The sequence below is a fragment of the Meriones unguiculatus genome, chromosome 8, assembly GCF_030254825.1.
Source record: "Meriones unguiculatus strain TT.TT164.6M chromosome 8, Bangor_MerUng_6.1, whole genome shotgun sequence".
In the NCBI taxonomy this organism is placed as follows: Eukaryota; Metazoa; Chordata; class Mammalia; order Rodentia; family Muridae; genus Meriones; species Meriones unguiculatus.
In genome coordinates this window covers 115,828,683-115,843,237 of record NC_083356.1, presented here as the reverse complement: position 1 = coordinate 115,843,237, position 14,555 = coordinate 115,828,683, and the positions used below count along the sequence as shown (strand labels likewise).

Genomic DNA, 14,555 nt, shown 5'->3' with positions numbered 1-14,555 from the left:
AGATGTAGTCTGACACCAACACAAAACAAAGAGGCTCTGATGAAAACATATACAGCCTGAGGAAGACAGTCCTCCGAGGGAGCTCACAGACACCACTCTCCTCCTGTCTGGTGATGGATGTACCTTCATGCCGCATGACTTCCACTCTCTGGGGCACAGCCACCGATAGTTTTTCTTCAGCAGCAAATCTTTTCTCTTCGACAACAGTTTTCTTAGAAACTTCAGCTTCAAGAAAGAATCAGCATTGAAGCTTAAAAATCAAGAACTAGGCCCATTCCCCTTGTCCCTAGAGTTTGGGGAAGCGTCGCAGTATGCCACTTTCACCAGCAAAGTGGACAAAGGAATTACACACCCCAAGGACATACACAGGAAAGTCTCTCAGAAGCCACACAAGGAGGGGCCGTACGAGAACAGACTTGACCAACACAGCAAGAAGACTGAGACCAACCCTACCTCGGGGAGGAGCTTTCTTAGGGATGGGAGCTGGGGCAATCTCCTCAGGGACAGCTTTCTTAGGCGCTGGCACTGGCACTTCAGAAACATTACGCACATTTAGACCTCTGACACCTTCCCAACCGAAGCCCAGCACAGAGCGTGCCCACCCGCGCCACTCTCCCACCACACAGCGCACAACAAATCCTTGCCTCGAAGCACAACAATGTAAAAGAGCTTTTGGATGATGGCCGGACGATACCTTTTGGCGGGGGGGCTTCCTCTTTCTGAGGAACAGGTCGTCTTTCTTCGGGAACTTTCTTCTTTGGTATTTCTGGCACTTGAAGAAGAATATGTATTTTTAAATCTTACAGGCAAACAAACACAGAACACGCAGGCCCGCAAAGGAAGACATGCAATTAAAGAAGCCTGGAGGAAAGACACGGTTATGTTACGGCGACAGCAGGAGTACCTGCAGGGGGTGGGGACTCCTCCCTGTGAGTAATGATGGTTATTTTTTCCTCTGTGACAACTTTCTTCTGCACTTCAGGAACTTGAAAAAGACATTTGTAGAACTGGGTTTATATCCCTCAAAGTACCAAATATCTAACTACTAGGAAGAGACTAGACAGGCAGACAGAAACTGCGGTTGCACTGTCACTGACCATAACACATCCACTTGGAATTCAACAAACTAGTTAACAGATAAACACAAAATGTTTCGCACTCGAGACATAAAAATGGGGCTTGTTTTCTAGGCAAACAGGCCTACCTTTAGCTGGAGGTGCTTCCTTCTTTGTCACAGGAACAGGAATCTTCTCTTCAGGAGCAGGTTTCTTTGGAGCCTCTGGGACTTAAAAGTTTTAAAGCAGCAGGTCAGTGCGGGCATGTTTCATTTCTGTGAGCGGACACAGGCACATCTCCAAAGCGACATATAGTGCATTAATGTTATAGACTGTTTGCCAGTACAATGCAGAAAGATTCTGCTTTAAATTCACAGTGTAGTAACTTACACACAATGTTTTGGAAGCACTTAAAAGATTAAAATATGTTATATAACAGAAACGAATATAGAATTCATTCCTATATGTTAGTATGATTTGTGTGTATGTGTATGTTTGTGTTTTGGGAGGATAGAAATAACCTTGTGTGTTATTTCTCAAGTGTGCTATGTGTTCACTGTTTTCCTTTAAGATAGGGTCCCTCATTGTCCTGGACCTTGCCAAGTAGGCTAGGCTCACTGATTAGTAAGCCCCAAGGAGGATAATTTTCTCTCAGTTCTGGGATTACACAGGTATTCTGCCATGGCTTTTTATTTACTTTATTTTAAACATAGGTACATAAGTTCTGAGTATTGGCCATGGTCGAGGCCAGCATTTTATTTCACCCCCATTGGTATGATCTGATGTAAAACAGATCAGCAGGAATTAAACCAATAATGTAGAGTGTGGGTAGAGTGCATCGAAAAAACATCTCTTGATACATTGCTTTAAAAGTGGGATGAATAATGACGCTCTGTGGCCTTTCTGAACTATAGCTCTGTAGAAGAGTCACACCATGTAGCTTTTCCCTGATGAACACATCCCGAGTTTCTGTTTCCGGTTAAACTACACTCAAGATGCAGGATACCCTCTGGAACAGATCCCTCGGTAGGGCAGTGTGCCAATGGATTTGGGGACTTCTCTGTCACAAAATGTTGTGCATGTACACGCGGGTGTTTTTCTATAAGAAAGTCTGTCATTTAGAATATACTTCCAAATGTTTGCAGTCAATTTAATGAACGTCAAGACATAGAGGGGAAAAAAGATGTCAAAAATCTGTCCTTTACTGACAAATCGCTGACATGGGCTTTTAGGCAGAAAAGCCACGCAAGCACATTGGGTTCATCTATATCTGGATGACAATCATTTCTGCCAAGTGGCACAGCCTCCCTCAGTCTCCTCATAATAGACACACAACAATGTCTTAATGAAGAAGACACATGCGTGAGAGTGCAAAAGAGATGTTTGCTTCTATAGACGTGTGTAAAAGATGTTCCACAAATTCTCCTCAAGAATTTAAGGTAGCAGTTTGACATAGCTACTTCTTTCAATAATACTTTTGAACACTACCTTAGGGATGTTCAGAATCATAAATAATATATAACAAGAGTATGTCCCCAGCAGTGACACACATTTTAAACACACGCAACATGCCAAAGGGACAAGGACAACATAGGACAGAGGAAGACTGTGCTGGCCCCTGGGCCAGTGGCCGTCTCCACCAGCAGTCCTGGATACCTTTTGGAGGAGCGGCTGGCTCTTTCTTCTTGGGAAGAGGAACTGGCTTTTTCTCCTCTGGCACAGGTTTCTTGGGAGCCTCAGGAACTTTAAAGATAACATTGTTGAAACAGGGTTGAATGTTACAGTCTCCTTCGGAGACACTTAAGATCATAGGAAAGTGCAAAGCCTCATTAAGAGCTTAAGAATTAAAAAGTAATTTAGTATGTTCTACTTGTAGCAAAATGGAATGCTTAGTACAGTGATACCAGGTAGACATCACACATATGACACGAGGGGACAAACACCTGTTTAGATGGTCTGGCATCTAAGACAGTTATTAACATGTGTTACCACAAATCAATAAAACCCACAGATGGAGAATTAAATACATGAGAGATTGTTTAACTGATAACATTGTGTTAACACAGGTCACATACACAAAAGATCCAAGAAGACAGAACCCAAGAAGTGCTGTTCTACCTTTGGGTACTGGTGGTTCCACCTTCTTAGGAACGGGAACAGGGACCACTTCTTCTGGAATGGGCTTTTTAGGTGGTTCAGGGACTTTAAAAAGAAGTGTACTGTGTTTGAGAAGCTGCTCATCGTGATAAGACATATATTCTTATAAGAAAGAAGTAAAGAGTAGATATTTCCCTTTTATACCAGTTGGGTGCAACAAAATCATGGTTTAGGATCCAAGATTCATGGCTGAATGGCTAAGTAGAAATGGGACAAATGTATTCATCTTTTTTTTAAGACTTATTTATTTATTAATACAGTGTTCTGCCTGCATATATGCCTGCAGGACAGAAGAGGGCACCAGATCTCATTCTAGATGGTTGTGAGCCCCCCTGTGGTTGCTGGGAATTGAACTCAGGACCTCTGGAAGAGCAGCCAGTGCTCTTAACCTCTGAGCCATCTCTCCAGACCTGTATTCATTACTTTAATGGCATGAGTTTCTACTTTCTCAGAAACAGTGGGAGAACTCATTTTGTTTAAAGTCAGTTGCATAAGAACAATTACATTAGGTGATATTAAATGTTTTTATATCTTAAATTTGTCTAGGGAAAGAGGGTGTAACCTTGGTGTAGAGAATAAAGTTTCCCCTTCCCTTCCTTCCTTCCTTCCTTCCTTCCTTCCTTCCTTCCTTCCTTCCTTCCTTCCTTCCTTCCTTCCTTCCATATAGAGTCTTACTATGTAGCCACAGCTGGCATGGAACTGGTATGTAGACCAGGCTGTCCTCAAACTCACAGAGATTGCCTGTCTCTGCTTCCTGAGTGCCGGGGTTAAACATGGATACTACCCTGGCCAGGAGGTCCTGTATCTTTTGCTTTCAGTGTAGGGTAAGGACTGACACTGTGGCTCCTGGTGTAACTGGTGCTGTACAGTTCTGAGTTAGAAAGAGCTGGCCAGGAGGGTGCCATCAGATTGCATGCTGGCTGCACAAACAGCAGATGCCAACAACCCCCGAGACACAGAGAATAGTAAAATGCAGAAAAAGTGGAAGCTGTACATTCTGAGTATTAAGGAATTTCCAATACAATTTACTTAACTTATAAGTTCACAAAACTTAGTTTTTAATACTTCTGGTATATTAAACTCCTAATAGAAGTTGTTTTGTTTTTAACATTTTGAAAAGCCTTTGGTGAGCTGACTTTATCTCCAAATAAAAACGTCACTAGATTGTACGTGTCTGGAGACAGAAAAGGGAGCCTTGTGTTTCACTCCTGTGCTTCCTTGAGGTCTTTCTGTTCTCTCTCCGGTGAGTTCTTGCCCACCCAGAATTTAGGACTGGCCACTGTGTGGCTAATTCTGATACTCAGTATCAGGGTAGTTAGACATTTACTGTGACTTCTGCCTGAAAACATTTTAAATGTAGAATGAATTGCTGATACCTTTGGGTGGTGGTTCAATCTTTTTGGAAACTGCAACATGAACTTTCTCTTCAGTGACAGTTTTCTTTTGTACTTCAGGGACTTTAAAAAAAATATACAACTTAATTACTGACAGATCATATTGTGGATGGCAACCGTAATTTTACTAAGAGTACCAAAACAAAAATAATTAAAGGTGACAGACACAAAAGTAAAAAAGATGACAGAGAAATACAAGGAGACAGAAATGCCCGCAGCATCATATCTTAGTCAAGAAAGGGAAACAAGGGCCACCTGCAACTCTGTCTTGAGCTCTCAAATTCAAAACTGCCATATACCTGTGACGGTCACCTCCTCTTCCGTGTGAGAAGCAAAGAACATCTTTTCTTCAGAGATAACCATCTTCTTTGTGTGCACAGCTGGTACTTTAAAAAGAGCATTGCCATGTTAGTGTTTCTTCTAGGACAGGACATTAGACGAAACACAGATGGCATACCATATGTAAATCTCTAGACACAGATTGAGGGGGTTAGTATGGTAAAGAATGAAATCAGCGTCAAGAAGAAAACACGTCATGTTTTGATCTGTCTGGACAAACGACCCATGCAGACTTGTAGCAAATAATAACAAATGAGAATCAAATAGACACAACTTCTTCACACAAAAAGGGTGGTACTCTCCCAAATCAATTAGGATCAATTCACATAAATTAGAGGATGGGAAATATTATGGGCAATGCGCCATACTGTATGGTAAAGTTAGAAGATCACTCGTTAGACACAAAACCTTCCTTAAATTAAAAAAAATGTAATTTCTGCGCCAGACTAAAAGCAAAAATAGTTACTGAATTATACATGGGTATATCCCAACATAAAATGTGTACTATACAAAATGTGTAGTATTCGTGGTGCTTCTGAATTCTTTAGCAATGTATGTTCAGATAGCCATATGCACAGATTGCAGTAATTGGAGCTTGTAGCTTAAAAATAAAGATGTATACCTTTCACTTCAATTATTTCTTCCTGCACTGGAGTCCGGAAAGGTTTTTGTGGAACAATCTTCTTGGAAACTTCAGGTACTTTAAAAAATATGTACAAATATATTTGTATTGCGAAGGATATTTCTTAGCACAAAATTTTTAAAAAATATCAGTTTGGGCAACTATATAAATAACACGTGAACATATATCAGAGAGCAGAGGATTTATGTACGTGTTACCAGAAAAGTCTTTAAATGCTGTCTATACCTTTGGTGACTTGAACTCTTTCTTCCTCCATTCTTCGAGATGTCTTTTCAATCTTTTCAACTACTGGCTTCTTTACAACTGCAAATATTTTAAAGAAATTGCAGTACTTTTAGAATTTCTGTTAAAATTTTCTCTCATCCTCCTTACATACACATATCTGTATGTAAGTATGTATACAGCTATACATGATGTTTTTAGAGACAGGCAGGTTTGGTGTTTTCAACTGTAAGCACAAGTTTCTGGGATTGTTTATATTTATTTTAATTTTACCAAATAGCACTCTTTTATATTTTAATTATATCAAGTAGATATAAATTCTTAAGAGAAAATTCATAGGTACAGTACAGCTCAGAAGTTGTGCCTATTGGATTTAACTCGAATCAAACACCCTTGCCCGACAAGCCACGGTAATGACGTAAACACTCCGGCGTACCTCAGTGCTTTAAGCACATACCTTTGGGAGGTGGTGCTTTCTTCTCAGGCACCTTGGCTGGGGTTTTCCTCTCGTGTAATTCTTTAATAAAAACACAAGATAAGCAGGAGAGCTCAAGTCAGTCAGTTCTGATAGGCTGTGCTTGTCGCAAACGAAAAGAAGTTAAGGATAACTTGTTATTGTGCGGGGAGTTTGTCATGGTGGGGAGCCCGCGACTAATGGAACTAGCGCAGTCTCAGAACAGCATGAAGTGGCAAGGCAGCGGATGCCGAACAAGATGCAGCGTCTGTGCTAGGGTTACATGGTCCAACCTGTGATGTGAGAACATCAGCACAACTAAAGATCATGCCTAGTCTAAAGAAAGAGTGATTAAAGATCCGTAACCTCGGAGGAACCAGAGCGGTCCTTTCTCTTTCGGGCCCTTGTAAATCAGGTAATAGCATGGAAAATATAAGGAGCCAAGGGAAAACGAGGAGAGAGGGAAAGCCACACAGTGGATGCGTACCTTCGTGGACCTCCTTCTGGACTTGGATCACTTCTCTTTCTTGATAAGTCTCTTCCCACTCTTCCTCCCCTTCGTCATAGCCCTCCTCCCTCTCGTAGTACTCTTGGCCTTCTTCGAAGTCTTCCTCCCATTCCTCATGGATTTCCTTTTTGGCCTCCACCTGGACCTCTTCGTAGTCTTCATCCGGTTCTTCGTAATAGGGCTCCTCATACTCCGTGTAAGGCTCCGTTTCCAGCTCCTCGTAGGGCTCTTCCCAGGGCTCTATGAGAACCCTCTTCTCGTAGACGGCTTGCTCTTTCTCGTACACAGCCTCCTTTTCTTTATGAATCTCTTTCTTTCTGGTGATGGTTGTAATTTTCACCTCTTCAGCCTTAGAGGACACATCAATAATTTCAGAAGCTGAAAGACAGAAAGGGTGGGGAGGAGAAGAGGGGAAATCATATTAATCACACCCATAGGAAAGCTTTATCAATTTATTCAATATCGAGCAGCTCAGATGCCGTGGAATTAGACCGATTAAGCCTCCTGTGGTTTGCTTTGTGTTCCCAGTAAAACGGGTTCTAGTTTATCAACTAGGCAATGTGGTAGTATCAAGATGCTCTCTGCTCTTGATTTGAGAATTTTCTTCTAGGGTCAAAAGTATAGATTCAATGGACAGCTTCAAATTGCTTTACCTTTCATCATTCTGTGTGTTTGGATGGTTCCTACTAACTTCCCGTGAAATACTTCAGACTTGATAAATTATGAAATCTAGAGTCAATGTTTCTCTAGTTATTCTTTCTTTATTTTTCTTTCTGCAAAGGCATTTCTCTTGGAACCTACTTCTTTTTTTTTTTTTTTTTTACTTTTAACTATGACTCACTATTCAGTTGAATAATGACAAGTGAAAAATTATGTAATCAAAGCCATTCCTCATTTTTATATAAAAGATTTTAAAATATCTTTGAGATCAACATTACTTATAATCCTTCCTTATTATTTGTGTGAGTTATACTGTGAACTTTAGAGAGGGCCCTTTCCTTTCCATCTCTCACTGCTGCCCCCAGTGGCTGCAGAGGTGTAGGACCATCCTCCTAGCTTCCTTTCCCTGGGAGGGAACACAGCCATTGTTTCCAGAAAAGCTTACAATAACCTGGGAGCCTAGAATAATGAAATACACAGAAATGCAGCAGTAACTTATAAACTGCTTAACAATTCCTTTTTACTTACTTTTTGCTGGAATCATGGGAGTCGGAGGTGGGGGCTTCTTGGCGACTTCTGGGACTTCAAAAAACACAAAGTGCATGTTTATGTTTAGACTGTGCATTATTTACTGTTTACCAATCTGGAGCACTGTGGGCACCCCTTACATGTAGCACCCCTTACAGGAGCATCCTAGAGACCCCGCCATTTCCAAACCAAGCCAACACAAGTGGCTAGGACAGGTCTGGATAACACAGCACACAGAGGCTGGAGTTCCATTCCTGCGCAGGCTGGCTTCTTTAATTCTTTAACTATTAACTATAAAGTTCACTAAACACCCACGCTTTCCCAGCGACCACCGGGAGAGTCCCTGTGATGGAGAGGGCCCCTGGGGAGGCTGCTACGCTTTCCATCCCCATCAGGAGGATGGGAGCTATAAAACTTCCGGGATGCATTCCGATGTTAGATGAGGAAACGCAGGAAGGACCCTGAGTTGGGCTATGCATGTAGTGCTAACCCCTCAATGGCGGCTGGGAGGGCCTACTCAAGGGCAGCAGAGGCACTAGAAGGCAAAGGCCTCCTTCAAATCATCGCTGAGGACGGCGAGCATCCTCTGCGCCGTTGGTTGCCAGAGGCAGGCCTGGACACAGGAAGGCTACGTGCCTGCAGATCCCAGCCCGCGCACTTCCTGTCTCCTACACTAAGGACTTATCCACGATGAAAACCTTACAGGGACCTCTTGATTAGTTTTTTTATTTGATTTTTAAAGTTTATTATAATACCTGGCGGTGGTGGTGCCTCTTCCTTGGGCTTTGCAACAACTTTTTTGGTGTCTTTCTTCACAGCCTTTTTGGTCACTAAAAAAAAAAAAAAAAAAAAAAAGAAAAAAGAAAGAAAGTCAGATATAAGTGAATTCTTTTCAGGAAATTTCAATTTTTGCTTTTCAGATGTGGATGAGAACAAGATAAAATAAAAGTTTATTGTGAGATACTTGCTTTAGAAAAAATCTTGTACTAAAAAGTGAAAAGAACAAGAGAGATTTTTGGAGGGAGGTAGAATTAATACTGCAGTTTTATATGTCCATTGATCATACGAGGGATAAGAGAAGAAGAGCGGAAGAGCAGAAGAGAAGGAGGAGAAGCTATGCCTTCTCTTGTGTTTCTTTGGGTGTAGAGAACAAATTTGTCAGAGGAACAGCAAATGGAAGAGTAGAATTAATGTCCAGCCCATGTCATACGTGTGGCCTGTAGCTGCTGCTGAAGGGTGGTATATTTTAGTCATGGTTCTTTTTAGTCACATGTGGCCTTCAGCCGCTAGTATTTGTAAACATTAAACACCCTGTGATTTAAAAAAAATCTGATTTAAATTCTCAGGTTTTTCAATGAATACCAGTAGCCATGTTAACATTTCCATTTAAAGGACAAGCCATTTTTTTAAAAAACAGAATTTATTCCCTCTGACCACAGAAGCATGATGGGATCTAACTTATGATTTTGATTATTCCTCTCCGTACCAATAAGTATAAGTATATGAAATATACTTAAATGAAATATACTTAAGTATGCTCATATAATTCACACACGTTTCTCCCTTTTATTGAAAGTATAGGAGTTGCAAAATTGGTTGGAAGATATTGAGTTTCTTTGGAATTGGCTGAAAAATGGTTCAAGCATTTAATATCAATTGCAGCAGGCATTAGGAGTCTCACATGGCATTCCGATGACATTATGATAGTGTTAGTGATCAGGCTATGGTGAAGCATTGTTTTGACCAGTAGATGTTTTAAGCGATGCTGAGAGAATTCCTGCAGCGACTCTGAATTTGTAGCCTGAGGAGTCTCGGGCAACGTGCTGTCTGGGTTGTAAACAGTACCCTCACGACTTTAAGCATTTAGCATTTGAGATGGTCAATTTCTCGGTCCGTTTAAGAGCTTGTCTGTTTTGTTTTGCCTTTGAGACGGGGTCTTACTATGCAGCCTCATCCGGGGTTTGTCTTATGGGCCTTCTGCCGTGGTAATGACCCTGTCTCTGCCTGCTGAGCTGGATACAACTACACTGCCCAGGTTCGATCTCTTTATTAGGTACCTGTTTCCTACGTGAAGAAAATAAAACACAAACTACCCCCGCCAACAAGACCCAGCCAAACACGTCAAAGACATGTCAAAGATATTCTCAACCATAGTTTATGCAAGTAGTGACTTACAAAGAGTAGGTGAAAGTATAGATGAAAAGAAGACAAACCACGGTTTTCAGTTTCCTCGTCAACTAATTTGGTGTATTCCCATGAGCTGCCCCGAAAACTGGTTTCGTTATTATACTATTAGTCGTTGAGCATAGTCATTAGGGACACATGAAATATATTTAGTTTTAATCAATATATAAGTAGTTCCCTTGCAATGTTTTAAAAAAGCATAGCATTTTAGTTCGTGTGCTAGTTCTCAGAATTTCAAACCCTAGAGTGGGAATAACATTTCAACGTCTTGACCGCAAGAGGGAGCTCAAGCCACACGAAGCGGTTCTACCACTCCGGTTGGGTGTCCTGTAGTACCTTCCACACGCTTTCCTGGTGGCTTCTTCTCCTCAGGTAATGGCAGCAGAAGAGGGATGCCGGGAGCAACCGCGGGAGGGATTTCTGAAAAAAAACAAACACATCAGCCTCATGTTTTAACTCCCTGCTTTCTGAGCCATCTGGCCGCGTCCTGTTTATTAATTCAGGGGTGTGACTGAACTAGTGACACCAGTATCTACTCGTCACGGTAGCTGCGTGTTTGCTCTGGTTTCCGGACGAACAGTGGAGACAATGAGGTGGGATTTCAGGCCCAGAGGCCAGGGCTAGGTCTTACCTTCAGGAGGGACGGCTCTGATGGGCATGGTTGGGATTGGAACTCTGGAATCGGGAATGTCTGGAAGTAACAAGTGGTGATAAGGCCTGGGGAGCTGATATCACACGCCCATCGCTCTGTACCCCCCACGGCACCTTCAGGCGCGCAGCCTCAAGGGTATTCGCATCCTTGAATCACGCACGGCACACAGTTCGGTGCTCACGGGAACTCGCTTCATCCTGTAGTGACGCTGTTTGTGCGTTCCTGACAGCCACCCCGCTATCTACATTTCCCCCTAAGCTCACGCGGTGTAACACTGTTTTGCTCGAAATCATTCTACTGGGTAACATTCTACCGGAAAGAGGAACTGTCACTTCATGTATTTGCATTGGGTTTTCGTGTTGGGTTTTCATGTATTTGCATTGGGTTTCATGTTGGGTTTTCATGTATTTACATGGGTTTTCATGTTGGCCTTACTGTGAGCAATGATTAAAAGATGGTAACAACTCACCGGGAGGCTTCATCTCCAGTTTTATTTCTGCAAGGGAAACAGAGGGCGTTTTAATAGGAGGAACCATCTGGGCAAGATGCTGGCTTCCAGGGCTGTAAGGTGCCCTCCTGCGGCCCGGCCGGCGCTCACCTTTCGTGGTTAAGTACAGCTCCGCCGTGCTCCTGGCCTCGCCTCTGGGCTCCAGGCGTGCGATCACAGAGTAGACACCTGTGGGGGACAATCACCCCGCGTTAGTGTCCCAACGCCCGTCTCTAGTTAAGTGTACGGCGCCGCTCACAGCGGAGTGCAGTTAAAGGGAGAGATGGCAAAGACAGGCAGGGCGAGGGCCACCCCCCAGGTCCACTGGGAGCGCGTCCGCGCGGCTACCTTCGTCATCCGGGGTCACGTTGTGGATGGTCATGTAGTGGCAGCGGCCGTCGTTCCTGAAGTTGTATTTCTGGCTCTCCGTCAGCTCCGTGGGTCCTTTGTACCAGGTCACGATGGCGTCGTCGAAGGACACCTCACACTCGAAAGTGGCGGACTGGTGCTCGCTCACCACGATGTTCTGTATGCGCTTTGTGAACTGAATCGGCTCGGCTGTTCAGATACAAAGGGTCCAGAGTCAGCTGGCACAGACGGGAAGCTCTGCTGCTGCGCTTCTCTCGGATACTTAGATGCTCTTGGCGGTCGAGGCGGGGGTTTCCCTGTGTGGCCCAAACAGGCCCACGGCTTTGGTCTTTCGAGTGCCAGAATTACAGGGTATGCATGTGCGCCAGGTACCCCCGGTGAAATTAGTTAGTTTGGTTGGGTTTTTTGTGATACTGCTGTTGAATACGGCTTCACAAAACAGTGCTATACCATCCCCAGCAATTTATTTTATTTTATTTTTTTTTGAGACAAAGTCTAGCTAAGACTCCCAGGCTGACTCCGAATGTGCCACCTCCCCGCCCCCGCCTCCCAGGTATCCAGGACTGCAGGTATGTGTTACCATGTTCGGCTTCTATTTTTTATTCACTTATGAAATAATAGAAAATAATAGAAGCTCCATATGCAGAACAATAGTGACACGTTCTTGTATTAACAACCAAAGTGTTCCAATTCTCCAGGGCATTCCCCCAGGACTGATGGTGGAGACTGTAAAGAAATCCCCAGGAGTCCTTAAAATATTCAAATGAAGGAGATGCCAAAGGGAGATTTGAACCCAAAGTCAAATTACATTTCAAAACTGCTCATGAAATAGAAGGTTCACAACGAGAACACATAAGCAGTCCCGTGGTCTGGGAATTCCTCTGAGGATCCCTTTCTTACCTCGAGAAAATTATTTTTTTGTTATTTAGGATCTGGAATTTTCTCTTCTATAAAGATTTCCCTGGGGGGGATGATTTCAAATTCAACAGGAAATTTGCAATTCTAAGTTTCAGAGGACTCTCCAGAGTTCAGAAACCCACTTTCCAAATACAGACAGGCAAATGAGAAGGCAGCAACGCCCGGGGACAGCAGGGTGCTCGGAGGAGATGGCCGAGCGAGCAGGCAGACTCTCCCGCAAAGCCACCTGGGAATCTGAGGCTCTGTGCACCTTGCAGGAAGTGATATTCTGGCCAGTTTTGTCACTCACGAACATATTTAAAGCATTTACTTATTTAAAAAGCGATTAGCACTTTCAGCTTCAGTCTAATGTGAAGGCATTTAACTTTCTTTGAGCTTTGAAAAGATGAGGCACTCATATTTATTGCAAAATAATTCAGAAACCTGAGATCCTGAAAATAAGATTAATAGAATTTTGTTCTAACAATTAAAATGGTACCAAATAATGAGATACAATAAAAAAAAATTCTTGGATAGCTTAATGTTATTACCTAAAACTTAACAATAAAAAAATTAAGTATTATTGCTCTCTAAGTCAGAAATTTTACCTCAGAGATTCAGAAAGAACAGAACTTTTAAATGAATGAAATAAATATTTTTTAAAAAATAGCCATTATTTCTCACATAAGTTGTTAATTTTATCTATAAAGTTTCATACCTAGAACGTCAAAATAGGTCCCACAAGGTAGCAATTCCAAATCACAATCCTTTAGATTTATATATCAACAACTTCCTGCCTTTTCCAAGAGTTTATTCTAGGAACCACAGCCATAGATAGGAGAATTATAAAATCAAGCTTCTTAAGAAGAAGCAACCGATAAAAAAAAAATCATGTGTTCGTCTAGATTAAAATCTGATTTCTGTCTAACAGAAATGCACGCTTGGTTGAATATCTTCCTTTTGATCTGGGTGTGGGAGGAAGAGGGCGCATGAGCTCCCTGACATTGATCTGCGGGGGGGGGGGGGGGGGGGAGACGGCAGGGGCCTGCGGGGCTCTGCCGAGGAGGCTCAGCGCTCAGCCCACCTCCTCACCCACCTTCGATTCTGAGCTCTGCCGAAGTTTCAAGGCCCTCGTGCTTGCAGGTGTACCGACCCTGGTCCTCGGCCCGGACGTCTGCGATGGTCAGCTTGTGGACTTTGTGCTCCACTTCCGTTTTCACTCGGCCTTGGGGTTTCAGGATTCTGCCGTTTCGGAACCACTCGGATTTCACGTTTGGCACGGAAAACTGACAGGTCATGGTGCAGGTCTGGCCTTCTTTCAGAGTGACGTCCTGGAGGTGGCGCTCCCAAGCGGGCTCTGTGGATACAGGGACACAGGTGGCTCAGCATGGGCATCCCAGGCAGGCGCGCTCACCACGCGAGGCCTTTAGAACGGCGTCTAACTCACCAATCACAGTCAGCTTGGCGCTAGCAATGTGGGGTCCGCACACGAGCCTGTAGTTGCCCTGATCTTTGAGCTGACAGTTTTTGACTCTGAGTGTGTGCCGGTCCCCGTCAATTCTTATTTCGTATTTGTCACTTGGCTCCAGTTTTTCAGTGCCCTTGTACCAGGAGAGCTTGATTTCTGGATAATTAATCTTAATGTCAATTTCAAAGACGGCATCGTTATCTTTCAGAACTGTCTGGTTTTCGATATCCTTGATCAAGGTGACAGGCTGGGAGAAGAAAGAATCACCATTGGCCACTCCTTGCCTTATAATTCCCACTAATATTTTTTTTTGTACATTTTTATTGTTAACATCATTCACTTTACCTCTGTCTGTGTCAGCCTTTGCTGAATAAATGATACAAGTTCCTCAAATTCCTTTTCGTCTCTTTCTGACTTCTCCAGCTCCTCAATTTCCTGAGGGGAAAAATAATGCATTAGGAACAAAGATTTGAATCAGCAGGCACACAACTATGTCTGACTTCCATTCTTTAAACTTGTAAAATTTTTATGTGTATTG

At 43.0% G+C, this 14,555-nt stretch overlaps 1 protein-coding gene across 5 annotated transcripts in view; it reads right to left on the bottom strand.

Annotated features, from left to right (window-relative positions):
* Ttn (titin) overlaps positions 1 to 14,555 on the bottom strand; it is a 262,706-nt gene that overhangs the window by 150,527 nt on the left and 97,624 nt on the right. For 2 of the 5 annotated variants that reach the window (XM_060390411.1, XM_060390412.1), the window contains 23 exons: positions 14,363 to 14,452; positions 13,997 to 14,264; positions 13,646 to 13,906; positions 11,632 to 11,841; positions 11,395 to 11,472; positions 11,266 to 11,292; positions 10,776 to 10,835; positions 10,481 to 10,564; positions 8,716 to 8,790; positions 7,961 to 8,005; positions 6,752 to 7,150; positions 6,268 to 6,327; positions 5,814 to 5,891; positions 5,568 to 5,645; positions 4,906 to 4,992; positions 4,589 to 4,669; positions 3,174 to 3,257; positions 2,712 to 2,798; positions 1,205 to 1,285; positions 905 to 985; positions 695 to 772; positions 454 to 525; positions 124 to 225 (listed from right to left, as the gene is read on the bottom strand). The exons of the other annotated variants lie outside the window; for them this stretch is intronic. In XM_060390411.1, coding sequence (XP_060246394.1) covers positions 124 to 225; positions 454 to 525; positions 695 to 772; positions 905 to 985; positions 1,205 to 1,285; positions 2,712 to 2,798; positions 3,174 to 3,257; positions 4,589 to 4,669; positions 4,906 to 4,992; positions 5,568 to 5,645; positions 5,814 to 5,891; positions 6,268 to 6,327; positions 6,752 to 7,150; positions 7,961 to 8,005; positions 8,716 to 8,790; positions 10,481 to 10,564; positions 10,776 to 10,835; positions 11,266 to 11,292; positions 11,395 to 11,472; positions 11,632 to 11,841; positions 13,646 to 13,906; positions 13,997 to 14,264; positions 14,363 to 14,452 — 2,566 coding nt within the window. The remainder of the gene's footprint in view (positions 1 to 123; positions 226 to 453; positions 526 to 694; positions 773 to 904; positions 986 to 1,204; positions 1,286 to 2,711; positions 2,799 to 3,173; positions 3,258 to 4,588; positions 4,670 to 4,905; positions 4,993 to 5,567; positions 5,646 to 5,813; positions 5,892 to 6,267; positions 6,328 to 6,751; positions 7,151 to 7,960; positions 8,006 to 8,715; positions 8,791 to 10,480; positions 10,565 to 10,775; positions 10,836 to 11,265; positions 11,293 to 11,394; positions 11,473 to 11,631; positions 11,842 to 13,645; positions 13,907 to 13,996; positions 14,265 to 14,362; positions 14,453 to 14,555) is intronic. 5 annotated transcript variants of the gene reach the window in all.